This window comes from Jaculus jaculus, chromosome 19, assembly GCF_020740685.1.
Source record: "Jaculus jaculus isolate mJacJac1 chromosome 19, mJacJac1.mat.Y.cur, whole genome shotgun sequence".
Classification (NCBI taxonomy): Eukaryota; Metazoa; Chordata; class Mammalia; order Rodentia; family Dipodidae; genus Jaculus; species Jaculus jaculus.
The window spans coordinates 21,447,722-21,471,300 of NC_059120.1; the positions used below are offsets into that span (position 1 = coordinate 21,447,722).

The following is a 23,579-nucleotide window of genomic DNA, read 5'->3' on the forward strand; positions in this document are numbered from 1 at the left end:
GCCCAGACGTCTGACACAGATCACAGTACAAATAACTAGGCATTGTTTTAGCTGCTACGTCCGTGGCAATTGGATACAAGAGCAGTAGAACAATAATGTATTTTTTTATAAATTACTGACTTCAAATGTGTACTTTTGTGGGGCCAGGATAGCACTCAACTGATAAGAGTCCTTCCCTAGCATCCATGAAGTCCTGAGTTCAATCCCCAGAACTGCATATAACCAAGTTTGGTGGCATGCCTGTAATCCCAGCATTTAGGAGGTAGAGGTATAAACACCAAAAGTTTAAGGTTACCATCAGTGAATATTATATAATACATATATACATACATATATATATATATATGTGTATATATATATATATACATATATATATATATATACACACACACACACACACACACACACATATATATTCCAATCAATCAAGGATATATAGGTTGGCATGTTGATCAATGTTTTAAATGTAAAATAAATAAGCAGTTCTGATTTTCCAAGCAATGAAGAATAAGAAGTAAACTGTTGTACTAACTTGAAGATCTAATCATCTCATATCTGACACTGTGTTATGTCTAGAATGGATATACTAATTCATTCAGAAGGCTGTTAGGACATTAAATATCTGTATTTCAAGAATATCCTCAGGCATAGTTATGTTGTTATTTGGAAGGAAAGAGGAATGTGTTTACAATAACCCATAACCCCATTTAATAAACATCAAGCTGAAACAATAAATCAAGAAGGAATTTTTCCCAAAACAGACAAACGTCTAACAAACACATGAAAGTTGCTTGTCATCACAAATCATCAGGGAAATGAAATAAAAACCACAAGAAGGTGCCACCTCACCCCCACTGGGATAGCCGCTACTCCCCAAAACACAAATCAACAAGTTCTGGAAAGGAAATGGAAAAACTAGAATCTCTGTGCATTGTTGGTAGTTATGCAAACAAGGTACAGCCATTATGGAAAACAGTATAAAGGCTCATTAAACACACACACCCACCATGAAATCAGAAAGACAAATATCACATTCCTATGGGATTTAAATATTTAAATCTATAGGAAATGAAACTAGAAGGGAGACCATAAGGGTAGAGGAAGGAGTACAAAGAGGGAAGGGGGAAGGAGAAGGCAAAGAGTGGAAAGAAAGACAAATCACTGCATGTCTTCTCTCATATGCAGAACATAAACGACACAGACACAGAAGGAAAGGTATTTTGGGGGAGGAATAAAGACAGTGAGGAGGAGAGACAGTGAGGGAAGTAAAGCATGAATATGAACAAAGTACAATGAGATATATATATGTATAGACGTGAAAATCTTATAACAAAATCTTTTAGTATACAGACCAAAAATATTTTTAAATGTTTTAAAAACTAAGGGGCTGAAGATATGGCTCAGTAATTAAACAAATTAAATTAAACAAAGCCTGTCAGCCCTGGTTTGAGTTCTCTGAACCCAGATACAGCCAGACACAAAAAGTGGTGCAGGCATCTAGTGTTTGTTTGCAGTGGCAAGAGACTCTGGTGGGTCATACACTCATGTGAGTGCCCAAAAGAGTCATTCTTTTTGTTGTTGTTGTTGTTCTTGTTTTTAAATTATTTATTTATTTATTTGAGAGTGACAGACACAGACAGAAAGACAGATAGAGGGAGAGAGAGAGAATGGGCGCGCCAGGGCTTCCAGCCTCTGCAAATGAATTCCAGACGTGAGCGCCCCCTTGTGCATCTGGCTAATGTGGGACCTGGGGAACCAAGCCTCGAACCGGAGTCCTTAGGCTTCACAGGCAAGCGCTTAACCGCTAAGCCATCTCTCCAGCCCTGTTTTGTTTTTTAAAATAGGGTCTCACTCTGGCCCAGGTTGCCCTGGAATTCACTATGTAGTCTCAGGGTGGCCTCCAACTCAGGGCAATCTTCCTACCTCTGCCATCTGAGTACTGGGATTAAAGGTGTGTGCCACCACACCTGGCAGTAAATATTTTTTTTAAGTCAAAATAAAGAACTGAGGGGACCAAAGAGATGGTTCAACAGTTAAGGCACTTGCCTGCAAAGCCTAAGGGCCCAGGTTTGATTCCCCAGTTCCCACTTAAAGCCACAAGTACAAAGTGGCACATGCATTTAGAGTACATTTGCAGAGGCTGGAGGCCCTGGTGTGCCCCATTCTGTCTGAATCTCCTCTCTTTCCCTCTCTCTCTCTTTTTCTCTCTCTGGGCTTACAAATAAATAAAAATATTTCAAAAAAATTAAAGGAGGGCTAGAGAGATAGCTTAGCAGTTAAAGCACTTGCCTGCAAAGCCAAAGAACCCTGGTTAGATTCCCTAGGACCCATGTAAGCCAGATGCACATGGTAGCGCATGCATCTGGAGTTCGTTTGCAATGGCTGGAGGCCCTGGTGCACCCCATTCTTTCTCCCTCTTTCTCTCTCTCTCTCTCTGCCTCTCTCATTCTCAAATAAATAAATAAATAAAAATTAAATTTAATTAAAAAAAAAAACTAAGGGACTAGGAGTATATCTTAATGGCAGGACTTGACTAGTTTATAAGGTTCTGAGCTCAATCACCAACACTATAAATCAATCAATCAATCAATCAATCTACCACAGTCAGAAGATAGAAACAGGAAGATTTCAAATTCCAGGCTAAGGTGAATTATACAATGGGACTGCAAGAAAGAGAAAGGGAGGGAAATAAAACAAGGAAAAAGAAAAAGGAAAATTAAAAACCAAAGAAAGATTGATGGACAGATACTGCATGATTCTATTTACATGAGGTATTTAAGTAAGACATTCAAACTAACAGAAACAGAAAGAAGGATGTGGTTCACAATGACTGGGTGGGGGGTGAGAAGGAAATAGGAACTGTACAATGGATGAAGTTTCAATTTTAGAGGAGGAAAAAGTTCTAGAGATCTGCTGAATACAGGTGTATAGAGCACTTAAAATATTAACTTGCTAAATTTGGAGCTAGAGAGGTGGCTTAGTGGTTAAGAGTACTTCCTTGTAAGCATGAGGGCCTAAGAAGGCCTGAGAGGCCACTCAAGTTCAAACCTCAGAACCCAGTATTTATTTATTTGTTTATTTGACAGAGAGAAAGAAGGAGAAAGAGAGGGGGAAAGAGAGAATGGGTATGCCAGGGGTCCAGCCACTGCAAACGAACTCCAGATGCTTGTGCCCCCTTGTGCATCTGGTTTATGTAGGTCCTGGGGAATTGAACCTAGGTCCTTTGGCTTTGCAGACAAAGGCCTTAACTACTAAGCCATCCCTCCAGCCCAATAAAAAATTTTTTTTGAAAAAAATTTTTTAATTAATTAATTTATTTATTTGAGAGTGACAGACACAGAGAGAAAAACAGATAGAGGGAGAGAGAGAGAATGGGCGCGCCAGGGCTTCCAGCCTCTGCAAACGAACTCCAGACGCGTGTGCCCCCTTGTGCATCTGGCTAACGTGGGACCTGGGGAACCGAGCCTCGAACCGGGGTCCTTAGGCTTCACAGGCAAGCGCTTAACCGCTAAGCCATCTCTCCAGCCCCCAATAAAAATATTTAAAAAAAAATTGAAATTAAATTCCTGGGAAGCTCCAGAATCACTTCAGATACTCAAGTAAGAACTGGCAGAAGAGGGATGGAGAGATACATCCCACATTCTCCTGTGCACACATGCATGTATCACAACACACACACTATAATCATTACAAATATATATGCAAAACATTTATTTAATTAAAAGAAAACATGGGCACTGGAAAGATGGCTCAGAGGTTAAGAGTACTTCCTATGCAAGTATGATGATCTGAGGAGGCCTGAGACCACTCAAGCTTGATCTTCAGACCCACATAAGCAGCTGGGCGTGGCCGCACACATCTGTAACCCTAGTCCTAGGGAAGTGACACTAGAGAATCAAAGTGGCATTCCATTAGCCAGGCGTGGTGGTGCATTCCTTTGATTCCAGCACTCAGGAGGCAGAGCTAGGAAGACTGCCATGAGTTCAAGGCCACCCTGACACTACATAGTAAATTCCAGGTCAGCTTGGGCGAGAGTGTATCCTACCTTGAAAAGCTAAGATAAATAAATTTGTACTTTAAAGTAGAAGAGGGACAAAGCATGAAGACATCAACAGGAGTGGGGGGAGGGGAAGAGAGGCTAATGGTGTGAATATGATGAAAATACATTACACACACATGAAACTGTCATGACACTTGTAGCAGACAGCTTCAGGTTCACTGAGATAAACTTCCAGACCAGGCACAGTTATGGAGGAAGGGATATTTATTGAAGCTTACAGATTCAGGGGAAGTTCCATAAGTGGCAGAAGAAGCTGGTCTGCCTTCACAGGACCAAGTGGACAGAGAGAAGTACAAGCCTAAAGGTCAAAAGCCACAGCACACTTCAGGAACTCCAGCTAGGCACACTTTGCATATCTTTAGATTGAAATCTGAAACCCACCACCACACCTTAAGATCCACCCAGTGACATTGCCTCCAGCCAGGTGGCAGCAGATGCAAACTACAAACCAATAACTGAATATATTGGGGGCCATCTATTCAAACCACCACAACTTATTATGTATATTCAATATATGCTAATAAAAAACTTTAAAGTTTTGCAATCTAAAGGGTTTAAAAATCTTCCAAATATTGGCTTAGTGGTTAAGGTTCTTAAAAGCCAAAGGAAAGCTGGGCATAGTGGCACACACCCTTAATCCCAGCACTCGGGAGGCAGTGTTAGGAAGATCGCCATGAGTTCAAGGCCATTCTGAGATTACATAGTGAATTCCAGATCAGCCTGAGCTACAGTGAGACTTTACCTCAACCCCCCCCCCAAAAAAAAGACAAAGAACCCAGGTTCGATTCCCCAGGATCCATGTTAGCTAGATGCACAAGGCGATGCATGCATCTGGAGTCCATTTGTAGTGGCTGGAGGCCTGGATGCCCATTTTCTCTCTCAAATAATTAAAAAAAAAAAAATCTTCCAAATCTCTAAGTATCTCAGACTCCAAATTTCATTAGAATTGCATAATCTCTCATGCACAAGGTGTGAGCAGAATGTCTGGAATGGAAAATGTGTATAATCTAAGTATAATAAGTTATCCTAAATTGTCTTAACTTTCATTCTCCCAGGACTCTAATGATAGTGCAAAGAAATCAGGTATTCTAAACTAAAACCAACAAATTATAGGGCTGCTGTGTGATCAGCCTTAGACTGAGTACATCCTAAACACAAGTAGATCCCAATTTGTAGAAAACACAATGCTGCAAACCCTCCAGTGCAGGTGCTATGCTGTTGCCACAGGCAGCCCTGAGCAGCATGCACCACAACGGTGAATGGAAGCATCACCTAAGAAGTGTTTAAGCTGGTTGACAAACCCAGTTTCCATCTATCATCTCTGTCTGTTGGTCTGCATGCATGCGTGCTTATGCACACATCTATCAATCTGTAAGCAGTGAGACAGAGAATGGGTATGCTAGTGCCTCCTGACACTGCAAATGAATTCCAGATACACGTGCCACTTTGTGCATGTGGGTTCTGAAACACTGAACCCAGGTGGGCAGGCTTTGCAAGCAAGCACCTTTAGTTGCTAAGCCATTTTCCCAGCCCAACAAACAGAGTTTCTGATCCAAGAGGCAAAGTTGTAACTCTTCAATATGCTTCAATGATTAGCCAGTCCAGAAAGTACTATTTCCAGTGTAAATTTTCAACAAAATAGTGGCAAAGGATGGTGGTATAAAGAAGTTTGGTCTGGAAATGATGCCTTGCTATGGGAAGCTTGTTGCTAAAGTATATGTTTGTTGTACTTATTCAGAGAGATCTCAAGACCCCCAGGTTCTCAGACAGGCTGGCTGCACAGCATGCCTGCACCACTGCCCAGGAAGCAAATGCTCCCTGCACCAAAAAGCTGGCATTGGTGGGATCTGTAGCAAGGGGCAGAAACAAAGTCCTCATCCATGTTGTTTTTTTTTTTTTTTCATCCATGGAATAAATGGATTCATTCCTCTTTCTTCCCCTCCTTCCTTCCTTCCTCAGCTATTCAGATGCTGTAGAATTTACTCAGAGGATACAATTCAAGAGAGTTTGTATATTCACAGATTTGTATGAGTATCACCTCCATGAGTTTTATAACATTTCCTTCCCCTGCCCCTCAGAATCAACATATTAGTCACTCTTCACTTTCACCCAACTTTCCCAACTCTAGGCAACCACTAATATATTTTCTGTCTTTATAGGCTTTGTATAAATGGGATCATAAAATATGCTCTTCCACAATTGGCTAATTTCACATATTTAATATTTTCAGGGTTATCCACAATAAGATATATATCAGCACTTCATTTCACCATGTTACTGAATATTGTATGTATCACCTAAATTCTTTACTTCACAAGCAGTAGGATCTCTTTTCACTATATAAACAAACTGTAGAATGATTAGGTGCCCATAAGTGCCTATTATAGATAAAATTATATCATTAATTACAAATACTAAATTGGAGCCGGGTGTGGTGGCATATGCCTTTAATCCCAGCACTCAGTAGGCAGAGGTAGGAGGACTGCTGTGAGTTCAAGGCCACCCTGAGATGACATTGTGAGTTCCAGATAAGCCTGAGCTACAGAAAGACCCTACCTTGAAACTCCAAAAAAACAAACAAACAAACAAACAAACAAAAACAATACAAATTGGTGCTAGAGAGATGGCTCAGTGGTTAAGGCACTTATCTGCAAAACCAAAGGACCCAGGTTTGTTTCCTCAGAACCCATGTAAGCCAGATGCAGTTTGCAGTGGCTGGAGGTCCTGATGCACCCATTCTCTCTATCTGCCTCTTTCACTCAAGTAAATAAATAACAATTTTGAAAAAATTTTAATTAAATATAAGGGCTGGAGGGAAGGCTTAGCGGTTAAGGCATTTGCTTGCAAAGCCAAAGGACCCAGGTTCAATTCCCTAGGATCCACGTTAGCCAGATGCACAAGGGGGGCACATGCATCTGGAGTTCGTTTGCAGTGGCTGGAGGCTCTGGCATGCCCATTCTCTCTCTCCCTCTTTCTCTGTCAAATAACTGAATAAATAAAAATAAAATATTTTAAAAGATTAAATATAATAATTGAGGCTGGGCATGGTAGAGCATGCCCTTAATCCTAGGCTGAGGTAGGAGGATTTCAGTGAATTCAAGGATTGCCTAGGGCTACAGAGTTAAGTTCCAGGCCAGCCTAGCTACCATGAGACCCTGTCTTGAAAAGAGAAAAAAAAAAATACTAAATTGAGGGACTGGACAGATGGCTCACCAGTTAAGGCACTTGCTTGCAAAGCTTGATGGCCAAGGTTTGATTCTTTAGTACCCATATAAAGCCAGAGGCACAAACTGGCGCATATATATATATGATTTTTTTGTTTTTGTTTTTACGAGGTAGGGTCTTACTACACCTGGCCAGAAATTCTTTTTTAAAAAAATATTTTGGGCTGGAGAGATTCTCTTAGTGGTTAAGCGCTTACCTTTGAAGCCTAAGGACCCTGGTTCCAGGCTCGATTCCCCAGGACCCATGTTAGCCAGATGCACAAAGGGGCGCACGTGTCTGGAGTTCATTTGCAGTGGCTGGAGGCCCTGGCATGCCCATTCTCTCTCTCTATCTGCCTCTTCCTCTGTCTGTCACTCTCAAATAAATAAATAAAAACAAAAGAAAATTTTAAAAATATTTTTATTTGGGCTGGAGAGATGGCTTAGGGGTTAAGCGCTTGCCTGTGAAGCCTAAGGACCCCAGTTCGAGGCTCGGTTCCCCAGGACCCACGTTAGCCAGATGCACAAGGGGGCGCACACATCTGGAGTTCGTTTGCAGTGGCTGGAAGCCCTGGTGTGCCCATTCCCTCTCTATCTGTCTCTTTCTCTCCCTCTCTCTCTCTGTCACTTTCAAATAAATAAATAAAAAATGAACAACAAAAAAATTAAAAAAAATATATCTTTATTAAGCCAGTGTGGTGGCACACCGCTTTAATCCCAGCACTTGGGAAGCAAAGGTAGGAGGACTGCCATGAGTTCAAGGCCAGCCTGAGACTACAAAGTGAGATCCAAGTCAGCCTGGGCTAGAGTGAGACCCTACCTTGAAAAATGTTTTTTTCTGGGTGAACAGGGCATGGTGGTACACACCTTTACTCCTAGCACTAGGGAGATAGAGACAGGAGGATCACCATGAGTTCAAGGCCACCCTGAGACTACATAGTGAATTCTAGATCAACCTGAGCTAGTGAGACCTTCCTCAGAAAAAAAAAAAAGGAATCTGGTGCTGGAGAGATGGCTCAGCAGTTAAGGTACTTGTCTGCAGAGCCTAATAACCCAGGTTTGATTCCCCAACGCCTAGGTAAAGCCAGAGGCACAAAGTGGCACATGCATCTGGAATTCATTTGTAGTGGCTGGAGATCCTGGCACCCATCCTCTCTCTCTCCTTGCAAATAAATATTTTGTTTTAAAGAAAGATTTTTCTGCCATAAATAAGCTGGTAAGGGGCTGAAGATGGCTCAGGGATTAAGCGCCTGCCTGCCAAAGCCTAATAACCCAGGTTCAATTCCCCAGTACCCACGTATATCCAAATGTACCAAGTGGTACATCCATCTAGAGTTTGTTTATAGTGGCTAGCGGCCCTGAAGTGTCCATTCTCTCTCTTTCTCTCTGCTTATAAATAAATTAAATTTGTTTTGTTTTGTTTTGTTTTTTGTGGTAGGGTCTCACTCTGGCTCAGGCTGACCTGGAATTCACTATGTAGTCTCAGGGTGGCCTCAAACTCTCGGCGATCTTCCTACCTCTGCCTCCCGAGTGCTGGGATTAAAGGCGTGCGCCACTACACCCGACACTAAAAAAAAAATTTTAAGTAAGCTGGTATGGGCAGAGATTTTGTTTTTGCCAAGCGACGCTTTCACAATAAACTCTCTCCATGGCAGGTTACCTTTAGTCAAGTCTCTTGGGATAAAGTGTAACTAGAAAGAAGGTGGAGAAAAAATACTATCTAAGAATATGCTTATATTTTAGAAATGCACACTGAAGTATTTCAAAGAAATGTGATATCTGAGATTTGTTTTAAAATACTTCCTTTGGGTCTGAGGAGATGGCTCAGTGGCTAAAGATGCTTACTTGCAAAGCCAGTCAGCCCAGGTTCAATTCCCAAGGCACATAAGCCAGATGCAAAAAGTAATGCAAGAAACAATGCAAATAATATTTATTTGCAGTGGCAAGAGGCCCTGGTAAATCCACCTCCCACCTCCCTCACACAAATAAGTAATTTTTAAAACAAAAGTAAATAAATAAATAAAATAGAGCTGGTTCAGCACTTAAAAGGTGCTTGCTTACAAAGGCTATTGGTTCCCAATTCCCCAATAGCCACAGAAAGTCAGATGCATAAAGTGGCACATGCATCTGGAGTTCATTCGCAGCAGCATCTCTCTCTCCTCTCACCACATAACAATGAATTTTAAAAATTAAAAATAAATAAATAAAGTGTTTTGGTTGAAAGGAGGGAAGGAATGGGAAAAAAAAAAAAGAACATACTGAAAACTGTTGAAGGACCCAGGTTCGATCCTCCAGGTCCCGTGTAAGTCAGATACACATGGTAGCACATGTGTCTGAGTTCGTTTGCAGTGGCTAGAAGCCCTGGCACGCCCATTCTCACTCACTGTCTCTCTTTTTCTCTCTGACTGTAATAAATAAATAAAAGTAAATCTTTAAAAAAAAATCTGAGTTTATGCTGGGTGCAGTGGATCATGCCTTTAATCCCAGCACTTGGGAGACTGAGGTAGGAGAATTGCCATGAGTTCGAGGCCACCCTGAGACTACATAGTGAATTCCAGGTCAGCCTGGGCTAGAGTAAGACTCTACTTCAGAAAAACAACAACAACAAAAAGTCTGAGTTTATGTTAATTTGATGATAGATGATAATGTAAATTTGGTAAGTCAGAAGTTCAGTATTTTCCATCAGTGGAAGCATTACTATTTGTAAAACTATTTTTAAAAATATTTATTTATTTAAGAACAGAGAGAAAGAAAGAAAATGGGTGCATCAAGGCCTCCTGCTGCTGCAAACTCCAGACATATGTGCCATTTTGTGCATGTGGCTTTACATATGTATTGGGGAACTGAATCCGGGTATCAAGCTTTGTAAGCCAGTGCCTTTAACCACTGAGCCATCTACTAGCCCCAAACTATCTTTAAAGTATTTTTTTACTTATTTGCAAGAGAGAGAGAGTAGGGCCACACCAGAGTCTCCTGCCACTGCAAACATGAACTCCAAATGCATTTGCCACTTCGTGGCTTTACATGGGTGCTGGGGAAGTGAACCCAGGTTGTCAGGCAAGTGCCTTTACTGAGTCATCTGTCCAGCACTAAATCTATTTTTTAAATATTTATTTATGAGAAAGAATGAATATGAGCTTACCAAGGCCTCTTGCTTCTGCCAATGAACTCCAGACGCACGTGCCATCTTTCACATCTGGCTTTAGGTGGGATACTACGGAATGGAACCCAGGCCATCAGGCTTTGCAAGCAGAGCCTTTAACTGCTAAGCCATTTTTCCAGCCCTAACTATTTTGTATGTGGTACTGGAGATTGAACCCAGGCCCTCCAACATGTGCTGTACCCCATATCCTCAGCCCCTGTAAAACTAACCTTACTTCTGCTGATCTGAAAGCCCTTGTGTTACAGTGCCAAGGAATGTTGCAGTCACATCTGTGGAAAGCACTTACAGCCAGAAGTCTTAAACTTTACACCCAATCTAAAAAGAAAAAGTTAAGCATATCTAGATGGTTTTAGTTTAAAGAAAAAAAAATTTTTTTAATTATCCCAAGACACTTAAAAATAAAGGGTAGCCTGAGTTGAATTCTAGACTTGATTGTGGTACTGTTTCTCACGATACAATTTCTACTACTTGGTGGCACTGCTAAAAACAGAGACGTTCAGTAAGAACACCCTTAATATAATCAGGTGTTAAATCATGATTTTAATTTGCAGGGCACCACTCGTGTCAGAATGATGACTGACACATACAATTTCAAAACAAACAAAATAACATGAGATTTACCCGGCCTCTGATGTCTCCTTCTCCAACTTCTTGTCATACTTTTAAAAAGCACCACCAGCTGACCCCCAAATAATCTCCCCAAACCCCCTCTTAAGGCAAGCGGTAAAAGAACCAGTGTCCCCTGAAGGGAAGTAACACCACTGACCCACGGGAGACACTGATTTTGTAGTTGTTTTTCCATCGGGGTGATGGATTCGCGCAGGGCCACTCGCGGCGTCCACTAGGTCCCCCTGGCGACCAGAGAGAAGGCGAAGACCGCGGCGGGTTCTAAGGGCCGGCAGGCGGCCGGGCAGCAGCGTCGTGAGAAACTGACACGCGAGCCACAGCGCACGCGACGTGCCCGGGAGCTGCGCCCGCGCCGCCGGGGCAGGGACGCGCCGCGCTCGCCTCTCCTCCGAAGCGCTCGCCACGGTCACCCGCCCTCTGGGCGTCGCATCCCCTCCCTGCCTCCAGCGGACACCAGGGACGCGATGGATGCGAGGACCACACCGGGGGGCGGGGGGCGTGCACGAGGCACGGCCGCTCTTCGCCATGCGGGGAGTCACGGGCGAGGACAAATTGTCATCATCTGCCGAAAACATGGTGGAATGACACACCGCCTTTCCATCCACCGATGGCAGCTCGGGGACCCGGGAGTCGGCAATAATAGCGAGTCTGGCGGGGAGGTGGTGGTGGTGGGGTGTCCGCGAGGGGAAGGGGCAAGCCCGAGGGGACCCGAGAGAAGACGGTGGCACGTCTCCAAGCAGGGACTGCCGAGCCCGGGGTGGCCGAGGGGTCACGTCCGCGGGACTCGGGAGTGGAGGGGACGCGACGGCGACCCCGGGCGGGACGCGGAGGGGCCGGTCGGTCTGCCAGGGAGCGGCGGGCTTCGGTGAGCCGGGGCCGGGGCCCGGGCGCGGGGCGAACGCGCGAGGCCCGACGATCTGTCGGAGGTGTGCGGCGGGGGACGGCCTACCTGGAGGTGACACGGTTTCCTCAGCCAGGCGCCGGGACAGAGACTCCTCGCCATGGTAATCGCACATCGCCCCGCCGAGCGCCGCAGTCTGAGGCGGACCCGGGCTCGGGCGGCCGGCCGGCCGGGCTCCCCGCCTCCTGCACCCCTCCCCTCCCCGGGCCGGGCCCGCCCACTCCTCCTCCGCCCCCGCCGCGCCGCGCCGCGCCGCGCGCTCCCCACGGCCGCTCTGCAGTGACGGCCCCCGGCCACGGGCGGGTACGGGAGGCCCGGGCTCCCGCTCGGCACGGCACGGCGCGGCTCGGCTCGGCGCGGCGCGTTCAAGCCTGCGCGGCTGTCAGAGCGGACGACTCCTCCATAAAGGGGAGTCGCGCCTCGCGTCCGCCGACACAAATGCAACTGCGCCCGGCGCTTAAAGGGGAGGCGCGCGCGGAGGAGGGAGGGAGAGAGGGCGGGAGGGGGCGCTTGCGAAAGCGGGGGTGTTGCCGGCTCCCGCGGAGGGGCCGCGCGCAGATCTTAGTCTGCTCCGGGCGCTGCACCTGGCTGCACGCCCGGTCACCCCTACTCCGGGACACCGATGCTCCCTGTGGACTCTGCTCCTAGAGTCAGGACCTGTCGGAGCCAGTTGCAGGGCATTCAGACCTTCGGGCAGGCTGCGGGTGCAGGGGTGGGAGGCGGGAAAAAAGCGTCTGCGGCTGCCCGGAGACGTGGACCCCTGGGTCCTACGAGGACTGGACTCCCCTCCATCCACTTGACAGTCTTCAACTTTTATTATTATTATTTTTTTTTAGTTGCATTGTTTTTAAGACAGCTTCAGAGTTTTCCTGCCCCCCACCCCAGAGTCCTGATTCAAAAAGAAAACTGGCTGAATGAAATATAGTTCTTAAGGCAGGGGACCTGGGACGTGGCACAGTCATTCAGTGAAGTCTACACTACTCAGGGTGTGGTGTCTTTCTTTTGACACTACGTCCAAATAAGGGGATAAAAAGAGCCACCCTAGTGGGGAATAGCTGTAGAGCCTAGTGACTTTTTTTTTTTTCAGGAAGATGTGGTTTTTACTTAACCCGCCCCCTACTACACTCACACACCACATTTTCACGTGATGCCAATTACGTTTAAGTGGCATTTAAAACTCAGGCCTGTTGCTTTGAGTAGGGCGTCTCCTGAGGCATTCTTCACTCTCACGTGAGGTTTTCCATAAGCCTCCTTAAGGTACTTTCAGTTTCTGCAGACAGGTTCTAAACCTGGATGGTATTGTATTGCTTGCAAATAAACCCGTTTTCTGTTCATTTTCAGTTTGATCTAAGTAAATAAGGGTTACCTTATTAGGGGTGGCATACACCTGTAATTCCAGCCCTTAGTTGGTGGATGCTGAAGGATCAGCAGGTAAGGCCAGCTTGGGGTATGTGAGGCTGCCTCCTCCCTCCACCAATTAAAAAGAAAAAAAAAAATCCCAGGAGGAAAAACAAAAAAATAGGGTAATAGGGTTGAAGAGATGACTCTTCAGTTAAAGGTACTTCCTTGTATAAAGCCTGATAGCCTGGGTTTGATCTCCCAGTACTCACAGAAAGCCAGATGCACAAAGTAGTGGGTCTTGGCCTGGTGTGGTGGCACACACCTTTAATCTCAGCACTCAGGAGGCAGAGATAGGATCACTATGAATTCTGGAAGCCAGCCTGGGACTACAGAGTGACTTCCAGATCAGCCTGGGCTACAGTGAGACCCTACCTAGAAAAAGAACAACAAGCAAGCAAGCAAACAAACAAAAAGCTAGATGGAGAAGACTACAGTTGGTGAGGGGAAAGATTAGAAGTTCAATTTTGCACATGTTACATTTGAGCTATGGGGATTCAAATGGAGATGTTTGAGGGAGAGAGGAGTTGGTGAGGTGTTTTTTGTGCATCTGGCTTACACGGGGAATCAAACCTGGGCTGGAGAGATGGCTTAACGGTTAAGCATTTGCCTGAAAGCCTAAGGACCCGGGTTCAAGGCTTGATTCCCCAGGACCCACGTTAGCCAGATGCACAAGGGGGCGCATGCGTCTGGAGTTCATTTGCAGTGGCTGGAGGCCCTGGTGCGCCCATTCTCTCTATCTGCCTCTTCTCTGTCACTTTCTTTATTCTTTATTTTATTTCTCTCTCTCTCTCTCTTTTTTTTTTTTTGGTTTTTCGAGGTAGGGTCTCACTCTGGTCCAGGCTGACCTGGAATTTTTATTAACATTTTCCATGATTATAAAAAATATCCCATAATACTCTCCCTCCCCCCCATACTTTCCCTTTTGAAATTCCATTCTCCATCATATCCCCTCCCCATCTCAATCAGTGTCTTTTATTTTGATGTCATGACCTTTTCCTCTTATGATGGTCTTGTGTAGGTAGTGTCAGGCACTATAAGGTCATGGATATCTAGGCCATTTTGTGTCTGGAGGGAGCACGTTGTAAGGAGTCCTACCCTTCCTTTGGCTCTGTCACTTTCAAACAAATAAATAAAAATAAACAAAAAAAAGAATACTTAGTATGTTTGAGGATAAAAGAGTAATTAAAAAAAAAAAAACATAATCCTTTGGCTTTGCACCTTAACTGCTAAGCCATTTCTCCAGCTCAGAAACTTTTTAACACACTTGTCTCTCTGAGTTGGGGACTGGCACCCACACCCCCCCACCCCAGCTTCTTCTTAGTTGCACCTCTGCAGACTCTACACTCATCCCTACCACTGTCCCAGGAGTCCTTGCTCTTCTTGAGTGAGTGGTCCTATGACAGGCTTCCTTACTGACTGGACTTCTACCTACAATCCAGCTTGCCACATAGCCTCAGGCATCTCTCTGATTCTGATAGATTTTGACAGGCTCCAACACTGTTTCATATCTCCATGTTCACGTCCAGCACAGCCTAACCCTAACCCTCCTGACCTCTAGACTTCCATCCACATATCCCAAGCTCCAGCAACAGTGGACCACTCTTAAGCTATCAGAGAAAGGCAAATGAAACCTACAATGACATTTGGTGTTTTTTCTTTTTTGTTGTTTTTTTTTTTAGATATTTTTGTAGCCCTGCTGGCCTTGAATTCAGCAGTCCTCCTCCCATAGTCTCTTTTTTTGTGTTGATTTTTCGAGGTAGGGTCTCACTCTAGCTCAGGCTAACCTGGAGTTCACTATGTAGTCTCAGGGTGGCCTTGAACTCATGGCAATCCTCCTATCTCTGCCTCCCAAGTGCTAGGATTAAGGGCATATGCCATCATGCCTAGCTTGTGTTTGTTTGAGACAAGTTCTCATGTAACCTAAGTTGACCTGGAACTTTATTCTTTTTAATATTTTTATTTATTTATTTGAGAGAAAATGGATGTACCAGCACATCCAGCCACTGCAAATGAACTCCAGACTCATGTGCCACCGTGTGCATCTGGGGAATCAAAATTGGGTCCTTTGGCTTTGCAGGCAAGTGCCTTAGCCGCTAAGCCATCTCTCCAGCCATGGCCTGGAACTTTCTATGCAGCTGAGGTTAGCTGTGAACACCTGATTCTCCTGCCTCCACCTCGCCAGTGCTGGGATTACAGGTACATGCCATCACACCCAGCCAGCTCTCAAGGGGAGATCTTGAGTAGGCTGCTGTGTATATGTGTGCCAGCCTGCAGCACGAAGGTCCAAACAGACCCCGAAGGAGGGAGCGGGAATGAATCTGAGACAAGAACGCAAGGAATGGAGCCAAGACAAGTTCTGATCAAGGCTCAGGTTTATTCAGGCAGACACAGCTTATCTACAGAAGACAATGCCCTCTTGCCCAGGGCCATGTGGTAATGCTCCTCTATCAGGTGCCTATGCCTTATGTTAAATGATGCCTGGCGTTACTTCACCTGGGCTGCCCTCTCACCTAGGCTGTAGGATAAGAGATTAAAGACCACCTGTAGCTCCCGAAGTCAAAGAGCAACTGCAGCTCCCCTGTAACTCCCGACATATATGAGCATGGAGAAGAGAAGAATGGTCCAAGCTAGAGTTGTCATCCAGCATTTAGATAGTATTTAAAGCCACAAGACAAGTCCTGAAAGGAGGAAATATAAATAGACATGTAACAAGGATGAGTATGGAAATTGGAACGTGAAAGGAATGGGATGATCCCTCTGTGCAATGTAGGTGTTTACTGTTACCTAAGGAATGGGATGATCCCTCTGTGCAATGTACATGACCTCCCTATATCTCTTTGTAAATATTTTTGTGATTACAAAGCATAGAATGTTTCTTGCCTCAGTTCCACCTATGTGACCTATGTAACCTTTTGACTTCTTGTAATAGACCCCCCCCATTTAACAGTATGTAAATTTGTGGTTTAACTTCCAATCCTGTTTGTACTATAAATATCATGTGGTTATTTCCAATAAAAGCTGATTCTGTGAACAGATCAGGGCTGCATCTTGAGATCCCAACCTCTGGGATGCAGGCTTTCCTCTTTTTTCCAATTAAAAATTTGCCTCACATTCTGTGAGTCAATGGTCTTATTTGTGTGACACCAGACAGACTCCATAACATCTTGGAAGATCGTCTGGGATTCACATGTCAAGACCTCTCTCCCCTACTCTGGGGCAACTGTACCAGGGAAGGACTTCTAATCTCAGCCTGAGAACCATATCGCCATGTGTCCGCATGTTCCTGGTTTTGGAGTTGGTAGCCAGCCATTGGTGAGGAACTTTTGCACAGGACTGCTGGTCCCCTCCTTTGTTGGTTAAAAAACCTCTGGAGGTGCTTTTTTCACTCTTTCTGTTTTCTTTTTATTTCTTCTGCTTTTCTGGTTTTGCACACTTTTCTGGATCCAAGAGGGAAGTTGGACGCGGCATTAATTCCCCTGGACGAGGGATTGAGGGGCCACCCTCGACCCTTCTGACTCCTTTAGGAGATGTTGAACAGAGGTCTATTTCTGGTTCAGTTTTGGTTTGACAGCCACGTGGCAGTGTCAGGAGAGCTGTTATTGCTGCATGTTTGTGTTTGGTGTTGTGTTCATTTGTCTTGTCCTCATCTTTGAATCTGTTGAAAAATCTCTTTAAAACTGATTAAAAAACACATTGAAAGCTGGACATAGTGGCACATGCCTTTAATCCCAGTACTCAAGACGCAGAGATAGGAGGATTGCCATGGGTTCAAAGCTACCCTGAGATTACACAGTGAATTCCAGGTCAGCCTGAGCTAGAGTGAGACCCTACCTTGAAAAAACAAATGATAAACATTAAAATGAGGTAGACCTATTATCCTAGCTACTTGGGAAGCTGAGACAGGAGGATCTCCAATTCAAGATTCCAATGTGATAGCCTGACTCCACATTTTAAACCATGTGACTTAAATTGCTTGATAAAAATAAGTAAATAATTTTAATTTGAACTGTGCCTGATATTTCCTCTTTTGTTTGGGCTTTAAACAAATAAGACATTGTTTATAGACACCTTTTGGTTTCTTTATTAATCCAGATAGTCCAACAGGTCTCTCCTAAAGCTTTTGTTGGCATTTGATTTATTTCAATATTTTTTGGTTTTTGTCTTTAAAAGTTAGATCTAACTAAAGCCTATGGTGAGCTAAAATTTTATATAAACAAAGACATTTTGCTACATGATCTCATAAATATAATTACTGAGTTTATGTTCTAGGTCAACTTCAACTTATGTAGAGGATTACTAAAAACATTAAAATTCTCTCTGAGGTGGTGACTTATAATTTGCCAGGCATTTTAAAAGATTATAATGTCCTGTTACTTAAATGAGGAGACAACTGGCCTGAGTTCTAGGCCAGCCTGCCTCAAGATAGAAACAAAATTTGCCTTAGTTACTTCTAATAAAAACATTTCCAAATATGTTAGAGGTATTGATAAAGATGATCCCCAAAATGGTTGTCATATTTTGCCTGTATTCAGAGAAAGTGTGTTTCATGAATCTATCTCAAATCAATGGGTTATATAAAACCTGAAGGTCTACATCCTGGTATTATAAAGCAAGACTGGTTGTCAGGTAGAGATTTTTTGGTGACCTAAATACTAAGGAAAGCATTTTCTCTACAAATTTCCAATAGTAAAATGGAGAACTTGTTGAAGCCAGACTACTTGCTTCTTTGTCAGTAGGTAATAATATTAATCAATTTGGTGCAGTTTTTCTTAATAGTCTTATAAGAAAGATGATTAGGGGCTGAAGAGATGGCTTAGCGATTAAGGCATTTGCCTGCAAAGCCAAAGGACCCCGGTTTGACTCTCCAGGACCCACGCATAAGCCAGATGCACACATGCGTCTGGAGTTCGTTTGCCGTGGCTGGAGGCCCTGGCATGCCCATTCTCTCCCTCTCTGCCTCTTTCCCTTTCTCAAATAAATAAATACAATATATATTTTTTAAAAAAGAAGGATGACTAGTTATGGGTTGAGATGAAATGAAGGAATTGGGAAGGTATTTTTCAATTTTGGACATAGAATGCTTGTTTAAAATGCTTGGGAATGGAATTTAGATCAGAATGTTAAAGTATATGGGTGAAGATGTGTGTACGTAGAAAGGATGTAAGAGATATAGAAAGATCAAATTTTGCCTCAAGTTAATTTCCTTTTAGAAGAAACAGAAAGCTAATTTTCAGGCTAAACCTAAACATCACGCCTAAAGTTAAAGATTGTTCAACTGTTTACACACTTTTAACAATGCTCTAAAAGTTTTATATAGGGGGCTGGAGAGATTGCTTAGTGGTTAAGCACTTGCCTGGGAAGCCTAAGGACCCTGGTTCGAGGCCCGATTCCCCAGGACCCACATTAGCCAGATGCACAAGGGGTGCATGCATCTGGAGTTCATTTGCAGTGGCTGGAGGCCCTGGCATACCCATTCTTTCTCTCTCTCTCCCACTATCTCTCTCTGTCACTGTCAAATAAACAAATAAATAAAAGTTTTATATAGGGACATAGACTTAATGTAAATTCAGCTTAGGTTAGACACAGGTAATATCCTATGCTAGATAGGTCACAAAATCATAAGCACAGATGTAATTCATGTTCTTTGGAAGTCTAACCAAGTTAGACATAGACAAGACCCTATCACCTTATGTATTACCAATGGGTAAAATAAATTTCCTAGGTAAAACAAACAACTTCAGAGTAAGACAAGGAATGTCAGGATGCTTAGCTCTCTGTTCTTCTCTGTTCCTTTTACCCTTGCTTACTGTTATATGCTATTTAAAAGTCATGGCAACATGGACTCTGGGAAAAGGGATGGTGTCCCTTTTATCTCAGATACCATGCAAGTTTAAGCCATGTGTCCCCCTGACCCTGCCCAGAGACAAAATGGCCAATTGCCTCTGATAAGGAAAAGGGGATGACAGATGGCATCTAACTTTGTTTCTCTTTATAGTTCCTCTCTTCTGAACACCTAAAGTCACATCTGTTAGATGAAATTTCTCAGTACACAAAAAGTTAAATAGGTGAACTGAGTCAAGGTACTTGATCAAGTTGCAAACTCCTTACATAAGGCAAACATCAGACTTACCTAAAACGTATATCAGGATATAAACAGATGATTTTAAAAAGGCATCAAGTAAATGATGGTTTAATGGCTAAGATGCTTATCTGGGAAGCCTGAAGACCTAGATTTGATTCCCCAGCACCCCCATTCTTTTTCCCCTTTTTTATTTTCAAATTTTTTTATTAACAACTTCCATGATTATAAAAAATATCCCATGGTGGGCTGGAGAGATGGCTTAGCGGTTAAGCGCTTGCCTGTGAAGCCTAAGGACCCCAGTTCGAGGCTCGGTTCCCCAGGACCCATGTTAGCCAGATGCACAAGGGGGCGCACGCGTCTGGAGTTCGTTTGCAGAGTCTGGAAGCCCTGGCGCGCCCATTCTCTCCCTCTATCTGTCTTTCTCTCTGTGTCTGTCGCTCTCAAATAAATAAATAATTAAAAAAAAAATCCCATGGTAATGCCTTCCCTCCCCCCCCACTTACCCCTTTGAAACTCCACTCTCCATTATATCCCCTCCCCATCTCAGTCTCTCTTTTATTTTGATGTCATGATCTTTTCCTCCTGTTATGATGGTCTTATGTAGGTGGTGTTAGGCATTGTGAGGTCATGGATATCCAGGCCATTTTGTGTCTAAGGGGAGCACGTTGTAAGGAGTCCTACCCTTCCTTTGGCTCTTACATTCTTTCTGCCACCTCTTCCACAATAGACCCTGAGCCTTGGAAGGTACAGCACCCCCTTTCTTATTGGTAAACCTAAATCTGACTTAAAGCAGGTTCTCTGACATCTTTTCTGGAGACAGTCTTTTATACCCATCAGCCATGGGAGGACTGTCAGCAACTCTTGCAGACCCTTTTCATCACCACAAAGGAACATGAGAAAATCTGAATGGAAGCCAAGAAACTAGTGTTGGGAGCAGACAGCTGCCTCACCGAGAACCCTAATGTTATGAGGTCTTCCCTCCCATGTTACCGGACAGGGATCCCAAAACCACTGAAGGTAGGGTGTCCCTTAACCTCTTTCACCAGACTCTGGTGGGTGGTTTCCAGGCAGACGCTCAGTGGGCTCCTTACAAATTTGTCTAAGGTGAATGAAGTGACCCAAGGACCCACAGACTCACCCGCTGCTTTCCTAGAGAGGCTGCAGGAGGCATATAGGACATACCTCCCTACCCCCATAGATCCTGAGGCCCCTGAGAATAGGTGAGCTATTAACATTGTGTTTGTAACTCAGTCTGCACCAGGTATTAGAAAGGACACTAAGAGAATAGAAGGCTTTGAAGGTAAACTTCTTTCAGAGTTGATAGAGATTGCTGTCAGGGTATATAATAATAGAGACACTCCAGAAGATAGGCTAAGAAAATGGCTAAGGTTCTGGTGGCTTCCTTCCAGAAGGCACAAGGCCCCATGAAAGAGCCCTTATACTTTGCTCAGTATGATTCCACCTGAAAGGCAAATATATACTGTGCTGGACCTAAAAAATGCTTTCTTTAGCATCCCATTGGCAAAGGGAAGTCAACCCATTTTTTGCCTTTGAATGGACAGACCTGGAACAAGGCCTCAGTGGGCAGCTACCCTAGACTAGGCTTCCACAGGGACTTAAAACTTCCCCCACCCTCTTTGATGAGGCTCTTCATAGAAAGTGCAGGCCTTTCACAAGGAAATGCCTGAGGCAACTCTCCTATCAGCCAGGAAGGCTCAACTGTGTGTGCTTAAAGCAACCTACTTGGGACACAAAGTCCAAGGAGGTAAGAGTATGCTGTCAGCCTCTAGGATTCAGGCTATCCTCAGATCCCCACTAAGAGACAGATCTGAGAATTCCTTAGAGCTGCGGGGTATTGCAGACTTTGGATCCCAAGGTTTGCTGAATTAGCCAAGTCTCTATATGAGACCACGAGAGGAAGATTTGAATTGGACTGAACCAAGCATTCTAAGAACTAAAGTCAGCTCTGACATCAGCCTCTGCTCTGGCGCTTTCAAACTTAACCAAACCCTTCCACTTGTACATGGATGAAAAGAAAGGGACTGGCAGGGGTGTCCTAACAAAGACTGGGGCCATGGCATTGCCCAGTGGCCTACTTGTCTAAGAAGCCAGACCCAGTAGCTGCTGGCTTGCCCCCCTTGTCTCTGGGCTATTGCAGCTGCTGCTATTCTGACAGAGGACACTGACAAATTAACCTTGGGCCAGACTTCATCAATTATGCCTCCACATATGATAAAGACGCTTTTAACGAGGGCTCCCCCACCCCAGACTGATGGCTCTCCAACTCTCACTTAACCCAATATCAGGCCTTGCTCTTAGATCAACCAAGGATACAGTTTCGCCAAACCAAGGCTTTGAAGCCAGCCTCCTTGCTGCCAGAAACTGGTGAGGTGTCAACCCCTCTGCATAACTGCCTAGAGAGCCCCTCTGTCTTCCATGGACTCCCCTAGGACCTGACAGATGTGGCTTGGATGGACCCTGATCTGGTGATGTATTCTGATGGAGGCAGCTTTGTCGTGGACCAAATCAGGTATGCAGGGGTGGCTGTGAGGAATTGGTATATTATATTCAAATTAGTGTTCTATAGGGATCATGTTTCTAATAAAGTATTTGTTCTCGAAATAAAAAAAAAAAAACCTATCTCAGAAAAAAAAAAAAAAGACCAGCAATAGAAATAGTTCTAATTTTTCTCTAACACCACCACCAAATATTGAGAATCTAGGCAGGGATCAGCATGTGGGGCCTGTGCATTCCTGGCTGAATCCGTTTCTTTTTCAGAAGGCAGCAAGATCGGAGGAGATGAACCCCGCCTCCCAACCCCCAACCCCTTCATTCTTCAGCCAAGGCCCAAGTGAGCCCACAGAGGATGTGGTGAGATGAACAAGCATGCTGCTTCCATGACAAGCCTGACAATTTCCCTAAGGATACTCAACATCTACCAAAGCAAAAATCCAGAGGTTCCTAACAGCTCGACACTGAAGTAGACTTAAACCACACCCACTACGGCTCATGGAATTTTGCAGAAGAAGGGCGAAAAGATTGTATGTACGAGCCTCACTGGTCAGGAGGGCATCCCCAGAGGCATTCCCCTCTCCAGTGACTGACTTCTGCTCTCACAATGCACAAGCCACAACCCTATGGGGAATACCAGCAACCCCACTCAGGTGGGCCCTCAGCAGACCGGGGAAAGGGAGAAGGGAAATGAGGGTATCCACGCAAGATGTGTCCATACAATGCATATTCTTAATTAGAAAAAAGACTTAAACAGATAATTCACAAACAAAGAATCTAATGTGTCCAATACATTGTGAGATGCTTCTGAAAATATGGAACACACACACACACACAAAAAAACTTATCATGAAGTACAGTATTTTGTGTATCTGGTAGCAGTGCATAATATTATGCTGTAAAAATGATTAGAGGGGCTGGAGACAGAGCTCAGGGATTAAGTGTGCTTCCTAAGCAAGCATAAGGGCCTGAGGAGACCTGACATCACCTGAATTTGATTCCCTCAGGATCTACAAAAACTGCTGGGTGTGGCCAAACAAGACTGTAACCCCAGTCCTGTGTGAGGAGCAGAGACAGGAGAATTGCTAGAGCGCATGAAATAAAATAAAAGTAAATAAATAAATAAATAAAATTTAGGAGCCAGGTGAGGTGGTGCATGCCTTTAATCCAAGCACTCAGGAGGCTGAGGTAGGAGGATTGCTGTGAGTTTGAGGCCACCCTGACTACATAGTGAATACCAGATCAGCCAGGGCTAGAGTGAAAACCTAATCTTGAAAAACCAAAAATAAATAAATAAATAATTAAATTAAGTTAAAACAACAACAACAAGCTCTGGGATCAGCAACAGATTTTATCTCAAGGGGGAAAAAATGGGTGAATTGATGGAGAGGGACACCAGATGTTTTTCTCTGGCCTCCCAAACACACATAGGGCACCTCAACAACACCACACACACACACCACCCCCACCCCCACCACCATCCCAGCATACTATGCTCATGCAGAACAGAATGGTTAGACTTCAGACAAATTCTAATTCACTGTTATGACTCCAATACCTAGCATAGCACCTGGCACATAGAAGATATCCATAAACATTTGGTGAAAGAATGAATAAAGGGCTGGAAAGAT

At 44.2% G+C, this 23,579-nt stretch overlaps 1 protein-coding gene across 1 annotated transcript in view; it reads right to left on the minus strand.

Annotated features, from left to right (window-relative positions):
• The window catches only part of Dipk1a (divergent protein kinase domain 1A), a 108,530-nt gene extending 96,416 nt beyond the window's left edge, over positions 1-12,114 (minus strand). Inside the window, exon 1 of the mRNA XM_045138094.1 lies at positions 12,003-12,114. Within this exon, the coding sequence (XP_044994029.1) occupies positions 12,003-12,056 (54 nt within the window). The 5' untranslated portion in view covers positions 12,057-12,114. The remainder of the gene's footprint in view (positions 1-12,002) is intronic.
• Between the last annotated feature and the right edge of the window lie 11,465 nt (positions 12,115-23,579).